This window comes from Leptidea sinapis, chromosome 9, assembly GCF_905404315.1.
Source record: "Leptidea sinapis chromosome 9, ilLepSina1.1, whole genome shotgun sequence".
In the NCBI taxonomy this organism is placed as follows: domain Eukaryota; kingdom Metazoa; phylum Arthropoda; class Insecta; order Lepidoptera; family Pieridae; genus Leptidea; species Leptidea sinapis.
Window position 1 is genome coordinate 12,862,794 of NC_066273.1, and position 17,655 is coordinate 12,880,448.

Here is a 17,655-nt window from a genome sequence, read left to right on the forward strand (position 1 = left end):
TATTAGACACTGGTTTCTAGATTGTCTTGCTTTCCAGCATAGGCCTCCCCAAGAGTTCTCCACAAAGAAAATTTCTTGCTTTCCTCATCCAAGTCGGACCTGCCACCTTTTGAATATCATATTTGGTTCATAACAATTTATTATTTCATTTGATAGATAGACACTGTATTGCATATTGCTTATTCATAATAGTCTGCTAACTTAAATCATTGCTAATTCTCACTCTGTCTTCTTCTATTGACCTAAGTCAGAATGAGAAAAAACACTCCTTAGCGGCTGTTTACAGTTAGCGGACCATTATGAATGAGGGGGTAAGTCTTTAAAATAAAAGTTATAAAATGATCTTAAGATAATTTATAGTCAGTCATAGATACTCAATGAGCGGTCTGATCTCTTCCACACAACCTAAAAGAATACTGGATACAATACCTAAGTAATTAAAAAAAGGTATCTTGAAATTAGCCTAAATATGGTTTTTTAAATTTAATTTTAACAATAATAATATATAAATACTTATTTTTAATGTAATAAATAAAATTATTTTTAATAATCTGATATATTGGAGTTCAAATAGGTAAATAAATAGTTATTTGATTAGCTCATGAAAAATGCTCATAAAATTTATTTAATACATACATAAATTTTAAAAGAGAAGATTTAAGCGGGAATTTATTATCTTTATAATCTCGCTTAGTATTAGTTATTATCTCGTTTTATGAATATTATTTTTTCTTATAGATCAACGGTGACGTCGGAAGATATCGTCTGTTATCAGATGGAGCGTTAGAAATAGTATCTCTGTATCGTAACGACTCTGGAGTCTATATTTGTATCGCGAATAACGAATTGGGGAGTGCCACGCAGGAAGTAACGTTGCATGTTGATGGTAAGTGTACGAGAACGCATGGAAATGAACAGGGAATTAGATAAAATAACCGCAGATATGATTTACCCAAATGCCATTTTATTATCACTTTTTGGTTTTGTACTTTCAACTGATTCATTTATTTCATAGAATCATGTAAATAATACATAAAATATATTATTATTTATTTCGTTTATTGTTTGAATATAGATTATGCAGAAAATTTCTAAGATCTAGTTTGGAAATTCCCTTACTCTAAAATTTCTCTTTACTTCAATGTAGATATAAGATATTATGCAAAAGTTGATATTTATGTTTACTTCATAGATAATCTCTTGTCAAAGCTCTTAATAAGCACTAATGGAATGACTAGTTTTATTCTTCTACATAAAAATTGTATTAATATCTCCTGCATTGCCTGTAGCAGTATCTACATCAATGAATTATGTTGCCTTTTTAATCGTGTTTGCTGCAGAGTTGAGTCTATTAGCCAATACTTTAATGTGTTTGTTTTTGTCTCTTATTATAACAATTGTGACATTAATGAAACTATCAATAGTCGGTCACGTTATCTCGTGGAGTCTATCGGCCTCGGCAGTATTGTACATTACTTCAGTCCTCACGCGCGTACCGTCATGATATTCACGGTGATACTCGTAGTTACTTTTCTACTAACCTGCGCGGGAGTTTCTCAAGGTTCTAACCATTTCCCTAGTTCCGGACATCCCTGATGATTAAAGCTAAGTAAATTGAAAACGTAATCTTTTAGTTATTTACTGTAATCAGGGGTGTCCGAAGCTTAACTTTTTTAGTGTTGGTTTTGATTTTGTAGTTTATTAATAGTTTATTAACCTTTGAGTTTGAGGATTGCTGCTCATGGTTTATTGGATGGTGGCGTTGGATCTGCTGTATACGATTTAAAAAAGATATGTCTGAGATATATCTTATTTAAATCTGTCTAGTTTTATTTTGAAATTTGATAGCTGAAGTACCACCTCAGTGTAGCAGCACTACCTCGATCTCATTCAGTAGTTAAATTATTCGCATGGCTAGATCCTGTGGAAGGACCGGCTGGTGTCGCTAACATACCCAACGAGGAGATCTTCGGAGACCTTGGCCAACCCCTCAGAATCCGATGTCTCGTGTACGGTTACCCAACACCGACTATCTACTGGTACCGGGGTCTGAACGGGCCTATGGTGCCCTACAGCAGCTCACTGTATGAAGCTAGAGACAACGTCTTACTAATCAGGAAACTGAACGAAGAGACTATCGGAGAGTATGCTTGTCACGCATATAACGGAATAGGCTCGTCGGCGATATGGCCTTTTGTGGTTCAAGCGAGCCGACCCGACGGATCTGTGGAGATACCTAAACATGTAACCCAACTTGAAGTCCCGGTTACGACCCCACAGATACAAACCCAGGCATCTACCACACCAGCACCAGAAAACCAGGTTCCACTCTACGCCGGTAAGGACCAGCCTATTGCTTATGCATGATGCACCTTGCATGAATAATTCTTCTGCATGTGACTCTAAGCGGTTAGTGGTATTTATACATATATATGTGTATCTAAACAAATAAAGTTCCTTATTATAAATAAGACATTACTACGTACCAATAATATAATCATCGAATAAAACAACAAAAGTACATTTACACTATTGGGACAGGTACGTATCTGAACAGCTTGGTACATTTTGTCATTTTTAAATGTTTTTTGTCACCTGCAATATGTGTAATCCGGTATTATACGCAATGCCTAGAATGCGAACAGTTTTTCAAACGAATTAAAAAAGGTACTTAATTAAAATACTAGTGCTATTAAAATGGTTTAAGAAAGGAAAGGAGTTAGGAAAACATTTCGGGATGTAGAAATAATGTTTTGATAGTTTTGTTCCCAATATTCTACCATAGTCAGCGGTTTTACTAAATAATAATTATTATTGATGAGTCATTAAGATCCTCTCAGTCTCCGGAATTTGTACCTTTTGTATTACTTTTTACAATGCAGGCGTAGAAAAACACTTTCGGCAAAATAGCTCTAGCTAAGTTATATTCCCGAGCTGTTGCTCAATTCATTCAAAATTGATCCTAGGCTATTGCCTAGGAGGAGTAAACTTAATTTTTTTGCGTAGGGTTTTCCGGCCTGCATTTTTCCAAACATATGTAGGTACCTGCCCACTTTCCAACGTTTAGCTTTGCATTTGTTTAACGTATGTGCATATATTGTGTATTTATAAGTTAACATTGAGTATACCAGGAAATTAAACAGATGTAAAATTCCGCAGTGCCCGTGACAACCCGTATCAACGCAGAGCGAACTCAAGTGGTGGCCGGCTCGGAGATCAGATTAGCATGTGACGTAGATGGCTACCCTGAGCCGCGTGTGCAATGGACCAAAGACAGGATGCAGCTCACAGCCACAGACAGGATACAAATCACAGGTCTGTTGGATTAACTCCGATACACAATTCCATACTAAAGTCTTAGATAATTTATACCTCTAGAAAGAGTCTCTTGCTGTTAGACAACCGACATAAACAGGCCAGGAATATATGTTTAGTGTGCTTGACAAGCGACGTGTTACACTCGCGATTTGTTTGACACTTTGTGTTAGTGTGCGTGCATTGCTCAAAATGGAGGTTAATTTTAAACACAATTTTTTCGACGTTTTCACAGCTGCCAAAGTATGATCTAAGACTAAAGTTATGCTGACAACCTTCTTGTATTGTTAAATTGGACGTAGTTCCTGAAAAACGTTCCAAGCCACAAACATCACATTTTAAGAATTTGTATTTAAAGTTTTGTAAATGTTAAGTGTAACCATACATGTGGGTTGGGCTACTAAGTCATTATGTCATGTTAGAGAGACAGTAGGGCTGCTATTTTTTGTCAGCCCGTTAATATGAATCTCATGACCAGTTTTGTGTTCTTAACTAAATATCGACATGATTGTGGTTTGGTAAGTTTTTCTGGACATACGTCCAATTATGCAGTTGTAATTACTTTCTTTAAAAATCTAGAAATGCAAATTAAAGCTGACCATCTTAATGCAAGATCGAACTGAAATATCTTAAAAAACAACGAGCAGTGTTTGTTCAACGTGACGTGTTATATAATATAAGAAGTCTCATTGAATTCGTTCTCTTCATTACGAATTAATATGTACATAATCACAACTACAAAATAGTGATAGATTAATTAGTTTATTTAGGCGTACGGACCTTCAATCAAATCAAATCAAATCAAAATCAGTTTATTCACGTAGGTCACAGAAATGACACTTATGAATGTTAAAAAAAAATATTTTTCTTATTGAATCTACCGCTACTTCGTAAAGGGTTGAGCTAATTCAGAAGAGGTAGCAAGAAACTCATTGCCACTCTTTTATATCAAGATTTACATTTACATCGATTTACAAATCATTTCAATTACAATAGAATATGTAAAATGATGCAACAAACACACTCAAACGTCAAATAGTCAATGTCTTACACGAGTAAGTCAAAAAGTAAATGTAAATTAATACATTGAGTACAGTAGCTGCATCATCCACATACACCATAAATAAAGGTATTCTGTGAGCATTTTATAAGCGCTTATAAATAAATAAATATGTATATATCCATGCATTTATATACACACATAACTTGTAAGAATCTGAAACCGAGTCTCCGGCAACTGGTTCATCCTGCCACCACAAGCAGCGCCCGTTCACGAGCATGACGCATGAGCCAGCCATCGCCTCCTTCAACCATTTTTAAGGGGGACGACCCGTCCCATGTCGCCGCCACAAGCAGTGACATTTAAGCGAGCATGACGAAACCTGTTACGAGAACTCAGCAAACAATAATAAAATAATCCTAATCTACATATCATGCAATACTCACCAAATACAAATAAATCTAAAAGCATGCTCCCAACTTAAAGGCTGGCGACGCATCTCTTGGTCACCCATGGTGTTGTGGATGTCCATGGGTGGTTGACTCACCACTTCCCATTAAATGATAACAATCACACTAAGGACACAAAAATGTCAAAGTTTCCCATGGTCTTTGGGTATGACTGTGTAATAATATAGTTTAAGATTTTGATATCGGGATATTGATATCAATAGAGTGAGTCATTTTCATATCATTTGCCACTACGCGTTGTATAATCACCGTATTTTGGAAAATTCATTGAATTTTCATAAACTTTATTTTACTGAAAATGTTTTCACCATAATATTCAGATTCAAAAGTGCTTAGTATAAAATATAAAAATAGTAATCTGAGATGGTAATACTGAATTACAGAGACACGTTTGACAATATTCCGGGCACAGTCGAATGACAGCGGCGAGTACAGCTGCGAGGCGGCAAACGAATACACGTCACATTCATCTGTCATCAACGTCGCTGTCAAAGGTAATTATGACATTGAGCGGGGCTACGGTAGTGGTATACCGAGAGTACTAGGGTATGGTATTTTTTTAAATTAAGATTGTGTATTTAAGTATTATTCACCCATTTTGTTTTATGAGACGTTGTATTCAAAAACTAGTAATACGATTGTAATTAAACTTGGCTTAAGAAGGGCACGGATTAGGTTACAGTTAGCAATTTACGCCAAAAAATTAAAATAATGTAACAATTACCTGTAATCGTGCGCTGTGCAAAGTACTTATGCGTAATTGAGTTTGATATAATGGAAACATTGATGTTCTATAAACATATGACTCCCAATCACCTGCTAAAAGTTCGTCAAAAACGTATACATTAACTAATACAGATAGCAATCAAACATTCATTCAAGTTAACACCTTACTTTGTGGTGGGAATGTGGTGTTAATTAAAGGGGCACGTACCTGAAATACGACAACGCGTGGCGATGTATTCAAAGCGCGGTCGACAACTCTGTCTAATAGACGCGTAGGCAGAGTTTTGAGCGTGATTGTTAGTCTAATTTGTTTATTGTCATCAATGACTGGTAATCATATTTGAAACGTATTATTAATCATAGACATAATGTTTCGCTAGTAAGAACATACCGATAACCCTTTCTTGTGACAAAACTAACTCGATGTTAATGTTTCAGGTATCTACATACCACCAACGTGTGTGGATAGCCCGTACTTCGCGGATTGTCACCTCATCATCCGCAGCAATTTCTGTCGTCACAAATATTATTCTAAGTGAGTATTAATTAGTAATATTGAAGAGATTGCGGTCAATGTTGATGAAACCTTTTTTAATGGACGCGAGTGAGTAGTTAATAATTTCCTCCGTGTACTAGTTAAATAGCATCCATTTCAACATAATTCATAGATTTCACCCAAGTGATTATACTTCGTCTACATTTTCATTTAAAATGAATCTATGAATAAAACAATACAGACAGAAAAAAAATAATACTGCTCGCCTACAATGGCCTATTCCCATTGGTCTCAATAATGATTTTGTGTTATTTAGTATCTACTGTTCGTTGTGCACGTCGTGTGAGTGAGAAAGTATGATGTGTGACGCCATAGACGCGACCTAAACGCGCGTGTTCGGTCTTCTTGCTTTTTTGTAACTGCGATTCCTCTGGTTTTGCAAGAAAACATTGTAGGTGATCACTTGCCATCAGGTGACCTAAACGTTCGTTTGTCCTACTCTATAAAAGATTGGCATTGTTTGAATTTCAGAATGCAAGGATATTGATGAGCCTATTGATGTTGGAATTAGAACTAGAACTTCACCAGTGGGAGGCTCCTTTGCACAGGATGCCGGCTAGATTATGGGTACCACAACGGCGCCTATTTCTGCCGTGAAGCAGTAATGCGTAATCATTACTGTGTTTACATTACTGGGCAAATGAGACTTTACATCTTGTCTCAAGGTGACGAACGCAGTTGTAGTGCCAGTCAGAATTTATGGGTTTTTCAATAATTTTCATAAAAAAAGAACTAGATAGTTTTCAACCGGTTGTGGGTTGATGTGTAGAATTTCATAAAACAAAATATGTCCGTTGATATTTAAATACCTAATTTGTGGATGATTAGAAAGTGTATCAATAAATTTAGCGCTGTAGAGTGGTGATCGCAAATATCGCTCTTTGGTTCTTATTCCAATCAATGTTCGTCCCTATAGCCCAGTGGTTAGTGACCCTGCATACTGAGCTAGAGGTCCCGGGTTCGAATCCCGGCAGGTGCGAATATTTAAACTCCGTTAATGTTTGTTTCCAAGTCATGGATGTTTCTAAGTATTTATGTATGTTTAAGTAAGTATATTGTATTAAATATATCGTTGTCTTGTACCCATAGTACAGGCTGCGCCTAGTTTGGGCCAAGATAATTTGTGTAAAAGTGTGTCATTATTATATTTTTATTATATTATGTAACACAATAACACCTAGAGACTTAGAAGATAGGATACAGACACTTGACCAACAAAGTATAAAAATCGGTTTAGAAATGAATGCAAATAAGACTAAGATAATGACCAACAGTCAGAAGAAGCCAATAAATGTAAGAGACAATATTATAAACTATGTCGATAACTACATTTACTTAGGAAAACGAGTATCTTTCCATCACTCTAACAACGAAGATGAAGTAGCAAGAAGAGTATTAAAATCGTGGAATAGATTCTGGTCATTAAAAGAAATCTTAAAAGGCAACTTCAATCTTCACATGAAAAAAGTAGTAATGGATACTAGTGTCCTACCATGCTTATTGTACAGCTGTCAAACGTGGACCTTTACAGAAAAAGTCAAGCAGATGATTACGAGTAATCAAAGAGCAATGGAAAGAAGCTTATTAAAAATAAGGAAGATAAACAAAGTAAGAAGCGCCAGGATAAGACAGAAAACCAAGATCACCGATGCACTCACACATGCCCTGGCACTTAAATGGAAATGGGCTGGACATATTGCACGGTATACCGACAGGAGGTGGACTAGAGAAATTACACGTTGGAAGGGGCCAACATCAGGAAAACGAAATGTAGGAAGACCAATAAAACGGTGGGCTGATGACATAGCACAATCAGCAGGAAAAGATTGGATGCAGAAAGCACTTGACAGAAAGTTGTGGATGAAGTTGGAGGAGGCCTTTACCCAATCTGGGATCCATATCTAAAAATTTAACTAAATAACAATTATACTAAAAAACCTAGATTAAGCAAATAATACTAACAAAAAAAAAACTAACAATATTGTATATGTACACTTTTTTTTAGAGATATGGAATAAATGGCTTTATTATTATTATTATTATTATTATGTAACACAATAAGTGTATTGCTGTCTCTTTCATTCACAGTTATAGACGCTAAGACAATAGCACATACATACACACATACACATACACATAGAATATCATGCATAATGCAAATATGCGAAATAAGAGGACTCTTCCCGGTCCTGTCTATCGAACATGTTCTAAAATCATGTTGTTTCATACAACGCATACCGCCTGTTGACGACAAGCAAGAGAATGCGATAACATTGAACAAGAAATAGTGTGCAGAAATTACATAAAACTACTGGAAGAAAATACATATTTTTTTATGGAAATGGAGGACAAACGAGTGTGCGGGTCCTGGTGTTAAGTGATCAGCACAACCAACATTCTCTTGCAACACCAGAGGAATCACAGAAGCGTTGCCGGCCTTTAAGATTTTTTGAAGGTACCCAAGGATGTCGTATCGTCCCGGAAGCACCGCACAAGGAAGCTCATTTAACAGCTTTGTAGTACGTGGAAGAAATCTCCTTGAGTATCTAATAACCGAGAGTATCTAATACTTACAAATTTGTGAAATAAATGTTTATCTTTGTAGAATTTCCATTACATGCGCGAGGTTTCCATCGCAATATTTTATTTACTTTTACAATTTATGAGTGCATTATGAACGGAAAAAGCTCAAGTAGATTATATTTCTTAAAATTTATATTTTCTGTTTCGATTGAAACATAGATGAATGCACAAGATACCTATCAGTATTTTTTAAGAAAGGTGCGTTTTGTATGAAAAATATGACGTGTCGACTGCTTTTAAATTAAATTTTTTATTTGTTGTGACCACCGTAACAACTAGAGGGATAATCATTAATTTGCACCTAAGTACACGTTGTTAGAGATGCAGTAAAGGTACCAGGGAGGATGGTATCCCGAAATTAGATTTCCCGAGAGAGTGCAATACGCAAAGTCAAAGTCAAATAATTTTTATTCATTTTGGCTCAAACTTCCTGAAAAATTACTGAATCTACCATATATTCTGAAAAAGTTGAGCTCGTGAGAGGAACATACAAGAAACTCAACGACCACTGTACATAAATAACAAATCTTAATATATATAAATTACGTGTCGCGTTGTTTGTCCACGATGGACTCTTAAACAAATGAACGGATTTAAATGGGGATTACTTCATGGAGTGCAGTTTAGTCCAACTTGAGAGATAGGATGGTCCCAAAGCGAAATAAAATTTTTACTTAACATTTACCCATAATTTTTTTTTTCAATATTTGTTTTGTATGGACATATTTTCTATGAGAGAATTTAGTGAAGCACGGTTTGACAGTTCCACTGTGAAACAATTTCATTAAAACAACAGGGAGCATTTTTACGAAATAATTCTTGATGTTTTGAAATATTATTAGCAAATTCCTATGAATCAATATTTTTTTTATTATATGTACCTAGAAAAACGTCTGTCGAGTCAGCTTGTTAGTTTATAAAGGGCTACATCCTATATTATATGAATCGTGTTTGAATAATATCAAATATGTGAGAAGTCATCAATTTAACTTTTGTTCTGTAGATTCTGCTGCAAGTCCTGCGTGGAAGCCGGACAGCTGGAAGCTGAAGAAGCGGAGCTGATGCAGGCCGATATGTCATTTAGAAGGAAGAAGTAACGAGAAAATAACGGCTTATTAGGGAGTTCTAACGCCAGTTAATGTATTATAGATAAAATTTGATATCGAAATTTACTTAAATTAAAAAAATAGAAATAAATTTCGTGAAATATGAATTTTAAAACCGTTATAAGCATAATAATATATATTAGGTTTAGATTTTACTGTCAAATAAATTTGCAGGAAAACAAATTTTATTATTTTAAGTAGGTAATGATATTTTAATAAATTTAAAGATTTCGAAATATCCAGAATGTAAAATGAAACAAAAGTGCCTTAATAATCTAAAAAGTGTGTACAAATTAATTATTATAAGAAATTTGTAACATAACATAAATGTAATACAAACTCTTACGGTGTTATTACAAACAAAAATTTAAACATGGCTTAGACACGTGTTTTGTTAAACACATAAAGACACGGATTCGTAATAGGGCTTTTTAAAACGCTTTATATTAGCTTCACCTGTATGTTTGTATGTTTGTAACCGACTTCTTTGAGCGCGATTTTGACCCACTTTAAACGGCTAGATTCAAACTTTGTAGATTTATCGAGCACCGATGACATTACACTAATTTGATAAAATTATACTAAAAAATGAAAAACAAATAATAGTTAAAAAAAACTAAAAAGCACGCTTTATATAAAATTCAACTAAAAAATAGAAAATAAATTTAAATTGAAAATAGTGTAAAAAACTATATATGAAGTGTAGAAGAATTATTATATTAATAATATCTTAAAAAGCACCCCACGCTTTTTTTACAATAAAATATATTTTTTTACACTATTTTCAATTTAAATTTGTTTTCTATTTTTTAGTTGAATTTAATATAAAGTGTGCTTTTTAGTTTTTTTTAACTATTATTTATTAATACAAGTGTTTTGTAATAACACCGTTAATATTTATACAAGATAGTATTTAAATTTTATATATAGAATATTTACTATACTATTATGATCTCTCATACTCACTCGCAATAAGTTTACAAGAATCTCTTTTTATATAATCAAATCTCAACTTTTTCTATCCTAAGATTAAACGAAATATTATACGAAAGATAGTAAAAATATTAAGTTAATTAAGTTTTCGAGATACTTCACTAACGCCCTATTCCTGAAACAACTTCATTCCAGTTTTTATAATTAATAACAACTTCCAATGAATGCATTTATAAACACAATAATTATCTGAGCGATCCAAATAAATATATAAAAGAGAAATGAACTTATCACTAACGTGCTATTTTCTAAATAATTAAATCGACTGTCACCAAACTGGAATGGAATCACTGGCCAGTAGTGATTTTATGGGTGGCCTAAAAATTTTATCAAAATCGCTGAGTATATATCTTATATTTATATTTGACTGTTCTAATTGCACGCCTCGGCTAGTTTGTGGTTTATAACCGACCTGTCGAGCTCACACGATTTCCACACTTTAAATTGCATATTTTTTTCTATTACTCTTACACATTATAAAAAGCACATCAATATAAAGCTGAGACACAAATGAATAATCCTGATACTTTTTTTAAGTTGTCGAATACGTACATTAAAAAAAATTATCGTGGAAGTCCAGTAGTGTGTGGTTCAAAAAAACGGCATGGTACGGATATCTCGAAAAGACTTATACTATTTTCACTATTTTCACAATTAAGCAGAGAAGGTTCCTTTCGAAAATCATTACTGTAAGCCTTCTCGTTTTTTTTTAAACGCAGATGATTAAATTTTATTCGAAATTTAACTTAAAAAAAATAAAGCACGAGTGTTCGAGGCGTGCACTTTTAGATTTTCCAATTTTTTATTTTATATATGTTTATAGTACGCTTTATAAGTTTCTTGTGATCCCTCTGATGTTATAAGAGTAAAGATCGCGGTGGTAACATACCAATTACTCTCCAGTGACCCGTATGCTCTCTTCTTCCATAAAAAAAATATATTATATCTTAGTATGGGTACAGTAACAAATCAATTCCGGGGAAAATAACGCACCAGCTACATAAACAGATACCACTAACAAAACAACGAAAACTAATCGCAGATAGAAACAATACCTATTTAAATATATCGTGTCCAAGAATATGTAAATAAAAATGTGAAATAGCTCTTCACACAACTAATAACACTTTTATTTCTTGCTTTTCCTCTCAATGGTATTTTCTTATTATTTAACAGCCAAGGATATGTAACAACTAATTTCGACATGGCCGAAGATATTGAAAGTACCTGTGTGTTTATTTTAGATACATATTTAAATATATATATATCGTACTTCCATATAGCTTCTTCTTTGTGATGTAAGTCTCCGCTTTCTATTTATTTGGATCGTATATTATTACAGTAATTATCAAACAGCATTACCAATAGATTTAGGAACTAAATCATGTAGTTAAGTTAATTATTATTATTATGTAAATAAGCAACAACACGCAAACTAGACATATTGTAAAAGGTTTTACCGTCAGACTTTTAAAGAAGAGAAAATATTTCTTCATAATCGCATTATCTAAACATCATCATCATAGTAATGAATAACGGCAGATCAGTGGCTTATTTTTAGTTGGAATGTATTTAAGACTTATTCAATTTCTGTGTCAAATCCTTGTTAGCCTAGGGCAGCAAAGCGGTTGCGATTTCCGACGAAGTAGAAAGAGAGAGCATTAGGGACTCGAGTAGTGAAATCGCACGAGTGATACGAATATGAAGTCTTTTTGACTCTCGCACAATAAATCTAAGGCTAGCTGACTCTTAATTGGTAGATAATATAGAGAGTGGTGCCATAATGGCGACATTAAATGAACACACTGTGAGCTATCTAACCTTAATCGTAAAAAAAAAATCCTAAAATATGAAGTATATAATTGAAATTTTCAAATAAACCAATTATATATTGACCTTGATCCTGCAGACACTCTGTCCAAACAGTTTTTCGGGACTATGTTAGTTTAAGATTGTTTCTGCAAATAAATAATACTACTTATAAATTTAGTAAACAAAATTTTATCACACTTGCGTGGTCGCGTAAGACTGCTCGAAGTAGGTGTCAGTGGCTAGGATAGCACGCGGATACTAGATTTCTTACAGGTTGTTCCGAATTGATATGGCATATTTATTTATTTAGGTGAATTATGTATTTGTTTTTGAATATTTTTTTAATGATTACGGTTAATTAGTTCTTCCCGTGTGCTTATTTAATGTCTCAATTATAGCGCTACGCTATATAAACTGTAACTGGCCAGTATCTTACGGCCATTCCCAATATACTATCTACAGATAGAGATAAATTACTACCTTCTACTCGGCCGTTAGTCTTCTCCACCCTCAAAGCCAATAATTTACGGCCGTTCCCAATATTCAGTCTATCTCTTACTTGAGATAAAAATCGTAACTACCGTTGACTTTCTGTCCCAATAAACTTATCGACGGTAACTCACCTTATCCGTACACGCTGTCTGTCAAGGGAGGACATATAGCTTACCATCGATAGAAGTTTTAATGGAAATTTCAATTCATGCGTCCCAATATAAGGCGATAAGAATGACTTATCAGGTATATTGGGACAGCTTCATATTATTGACAGCTAATTACTGAGAGTAGAAGGTAGTATTTTATCTCGATCTGTAGATAGTATATTGGGAACGGCCGTATGTGATAGATTTTCATACATCCTTTATGCCCGCATTTACGTAATAAATGTCGAACTTTCGGCCCATTTGTCGCATCACAACCAATACACATTTCGAGAAGGTATAGTAGAAATATTTTTTCATCAATCACGTACCTGCCTTCAGTTGAATTGCTAGATTGTCATTACTTTCATGTTCGTGTAAGCTGGCAGTGACAAAAGTTTACGAAGGTAGACAGTAGATAAATATTATTGTGCAATACAGAATAAATATGGATACCACGACAATTCCGTACGATTTATGTAGTTATTTGTGTTACAAGGGGGCAACGTGATATACTCCTCGAGAGCCTTATTTCGAATTCAGAACCTAGCGAGAATGCAATATACGCCACTCGATACCAAAATATTTTGGCCAAGAATGACACTACTTTTCATCACTACTCGAAGTTCGTGCGTTACTTTATAGTGAAAGTTTTAATAATCACAAATAAATCAAGAACGCAAACCAATCAGAAAAGAGAAAGCTTAAACTCATATTAGAACAAAATTGTAGTTTGTTCCCGCTATCCTGTAAGGCCAATTTTCTTAATTCGACTATCCAAATACCTACGCATGTTGAAAAGTAATTTATTTCATTAGGAATGCATATTATTATATTTATCTTAGTCATAATATTGTATGTCGTAATAAATTGTGTATGTATAGTACTCTTCAAAGTAAAAATGTAAATATTACAAATACACCTAATATTTGAAATAAACTTTACAATAAATAAGATTTTTTTCATTTCTGAAGCCCTTTGATTTGTTATCTTTTTAGTTAAGATTTGAGAAGCATATAAATAAAGTGATTTCCAACAGTTTTTAAAGATTAAAAGTTTTGTACCAAATTAGACCATTTATAACCACTGATATGCGCATACGTCTTTGTGAGGCTCTTGTTCTATCCAAGCTTCACTATACCGATACAGTGTATGGTTCGAGGTTGCTTGGCAGAACAAGAAATTTAATACAAAGAGTACAAAACGCCTGTGCTCGTTTTTGCTGGGATATACCGGCCTGACAACACATTTCTCCATACGTCAAAGAAGATAATGGATGCTCGTAGACGACTTTATTTAGCCACGCTTCTCTTTGGTATTATTATCACAAAAACGCCAAAATATTTATATCATACATTATTAAATATCTTATATTATTACGTATTATGTCTATATAGATAACAACTGGGATTGGACTTTTTGTTTGTTTCTTGTTTGTTGCTAATATTTCTAAAATTGCTATACCAGGTTGATTGCGGCAGAGTGTCAGAGCCTAGATTGACTGGTGGACAAGTTTTCAGTCTTAGGGTAAATGTGATGTGGTGAGACTTCAGGGCGCTTGCTTTTATGCGCCACTTGGTCAAACACGCATAAGTGGCATCGAGCTGAGTTTGAAAATGTCTGGTCGCCTCATTGGGGTCACTGTTACAACTGAGGAACGCCGCATCATCGGCACAGCTGCTTCTGGTGATTGGGGTAGGTCACTTGTAAATATGTTATAGACTCCATCAGTAGGTAGTAGGAGTGAGGAAGGTACATTTTAATTTTGCACATTAGTCCTTTATGCCAAACCCGATTGAAAGCTTGTTGTACGTCGAGAAAAGCAGCCGAACAGTATCCCTTCTTTTCCAGACATTGTCTAACTGTACAATACACTCTGTGAACTTGTTCTATGATGGAGTAGTGTTTCCGGAAGCCAAATTGTTGGTCAGGTATTACATGGCCCATATCTAGGCAAGAGGATAGTCGTGCTAGGATGATCCTTTCCCACAATTTTGGTGCGTACACAGTACAGGCGTCAGGCTAATAGGGCGATAAGACGTGACTTCAGTAGGCGGTTTACCAGGCTTATGGATCGCAACAATTTGTGATGTTTTCCAGAGTGCAGGAACAAGCGAGGTTCTCAATGTGGCATTGACAAGGATGGTCAAAAACGTAATGCACTTCTTAGGAAGCTCTTTCAATGGCCTGCGGGTGATTAGATCAAATCCAGGTGCATTTTGGCTATTTCTCTACCCACCTCTCTTGGTGTAGTAGGTCTCAAAGGCAGGCATAGTTGCAGGTCTTGTCCTAGGATTTGGTCTATTTCTGGATCTTCTAGACTATCCATATTGTTGGGTTGGAATACGTTGGCCAGGTATGTAGCAAAGGCCTGAGATTATTCTTGGTAAGATTCGTTGAAATGAGGTTAGTTGAGGATATTTTTTGCTACTATGACTAACGATTCGGTTGAATGGAGTCAAGAAAACGTTTATAATACAGGTGTAAGCACAACGAGACACACGCCCGCGCAATGTTCCGGTCTGCATCGGGGTAGTCAGAGACAAAAGGATTCCACTTGCTTCTATCCTTACAAACCTAACGCGCTTCCTCTACATTCATTACTCTTTTCATACATGCTCGCCGCTTGTGGGTGCTTCGAACCTTTCAAAATGTCCCCAGTTTGGTCGATGAATGTTCTACCAGGTCTGCCGCGACCGACATGGTCACACACACTTGCCTTATATATTACTGAATGAATACTCTACTTTCAAACCATCTGGGAGGCAGTGGGAGGCTCCTTTGCACCGGATGTCGGCTAGATTATGGGTACGACCACGGTGGCTATTTCTGCCGTGAAGCAGTAATGTGTAAGCATTACTTTGTTTCGGTCTGAAGGGCGCCTTAGCTAGTGAAATTACTGAGACTAATGAGATTAATGAGACTTAACATCTTATGTCTCAAGGTGATGAGCGCAGTTGTAGTGCCGCTCAGAATTTTTGGGTTTCTCAATAATTCTGAGCGGCACTGCATTGTAATGGACAGGGCGTATCAATTACCATCAACTGAACGTTGTCAATCATCTCATCACTGAACTGAATCACTGAATCATTGAACATCATCTCTTCCCTCATTTTAAAAAAAAGGGAAATGAGAAGGACGACATCTACAAAAATGAGCATTTATTTAGTTATTAATTAATACGTAACTATTAATAGCGACATTCGCTCAATGACTTACAATTTTCTCTTAAAAATCCAACAAAAGCATATTGTTCATCTGAGCATTCCATGAATGCTCTTTAAGCTGCTTGCTTTTATTTATTTAATTACTAGCTGACCCGGCAAACGTTGTTTTGCCATATAAAGTATTTTTAGTGTACGACCGTTTTTTCATCATTCGTGTTAATATTGACACTCACAAAATGTGGCTTCCTATTGGTAATAGTCAAAGTCAAATAAACTTAATTCAGATAGGCTTAAACTAAACGGTTCAGCGGTCACTATAAATATTTCTTTTAAATTGCTGAAATCACCAAATTATGTTCGGTAAAAGTTGAGCTCGTGAGAAGAACAAAAGAAACTCAACTGTCCCTATTTTCAATCAATAGAGTATTTAAAAATGGCTTTCTCCATCGCTGGAGCCTCGCTGTACTATGCAAATACTGGCAAAGCATCACGTGACATCACACGCTGTTCTGCACTACGCATTGCAGCGCACTCGTTCCAGTATGTAAGCAAATAAGTGCTCAATACACAAATGTTAAGTATCAAATATTGACGGTAGAGTGAACTTAGTTTCACAAAAATGAATTTCTTAAAAATTCGAACACTTAATTCAATTTTACGTAATGAGGGTGGCGAAAAATAGTTTTTCGCTACACACGGCTTTGTACACAGTAAGTAGTGAAATTCTTTTTAAGTTTTAAAACTACCTTCAAAAATAACATCCAATAATCGGTAAATTTAAGACTTACCAAATTAAGTGAATTTGAATCCTTAATCTAATTTCGGTTAAAACTTAGTATCCCTTAGCACGAATTTGCATGTAAAAAATATTGTAGTTGATAGAGCTTTGGTCCACGATGATAGTGTTTCAAGTTTTCAAGAAAAACCAAAATAAAAGTCTACCCTCCCCAGCCTATCTGTCACAGACTATTTGTTACATTTTATTTCACAGTTTTTCATACAATTTAAGCCGTTTTACCTGTCACCAACTTCTTTTACATTTCATTTCACTGTTTTTCATGCATTTATGGCTGTATTAGCTGGAACCCTTTGCCTGTACTTATATTTTACTAAGAAACCAAAATCATTTTATGACAGTTTTAGCCTCCCACCGCGATGGCGCACATGTAGTGTTTATTTACGTGATTTACCTGTTTTAGGTTAGAATTTTTTTCGTTATTTTCTTGGAAACGGTGCATTACCTTGTAATAAGATTGGTATCATTATAATCGTGGACTAAAGCTCTATCA

At 34.9% G+C, this 17,655-nt stretch overlaps 1 protein-coding gene across 1 annotated transcript; it reads left to right on the forward strand.

The window, feature by feature from the left end:
• The first annotated feature begins 1,267 nt into the window (after nucleotides 1–1,267).
• Nucleotides 1,268–14,153, forward strand: LOC126966159 (papilin-like). The gene is made up of 6 exons (XM_050810114.1): nucleotides 1,268–1,561; nucleotides 1,919–2,338; nucleotides 3,160–3,315; nucleotides 5,169–5,279; nucleotides 5,950–6,046; nucleotides 9,654–14,153. The coding sequence occupies exons 1-6, from the start codon at nucleotides 1,501–1,503 to the stop codon at nucleotides 9,745–9,747; spliced, it is 939 nt and encodes a 312-aa protein (XP_050666071.1). The 5' UTR covers nucleotides 1,268–1,500; the 3' UTR covers nucleotides 9,748–14,153.
• Nucleotides 14,154–17,655: the final 3,502 nt, after the last annotated feature.

What these genes read in the sequence shown, in the direction of transcription:
- LOC126966159 (XM_050810114.1), top strand. Translation starts at nt 1,501, where the DNA reads ATGATATTCACGGTGATACTCGTAGTTACTTTTCTACTAACCTGCGCG. An exon ending in CATCAACGTCGCTGTCAAAG is followed by an intron (nt 5,280 to 5,949) that starts GTAATTATGACA and finishes TTAATGTTTCAG; the next exon opens with GTATCTACATACCACCAACG. An exon ending in CGTCACAAATATTATTCTAA is followed by an intron (nt 6,047 to 9,653) that starts GTGAGTATTAAT and finishes TTTGTTCTGTAG; the next exon opens with ATTCTGCTGCAAGTCCTGCG.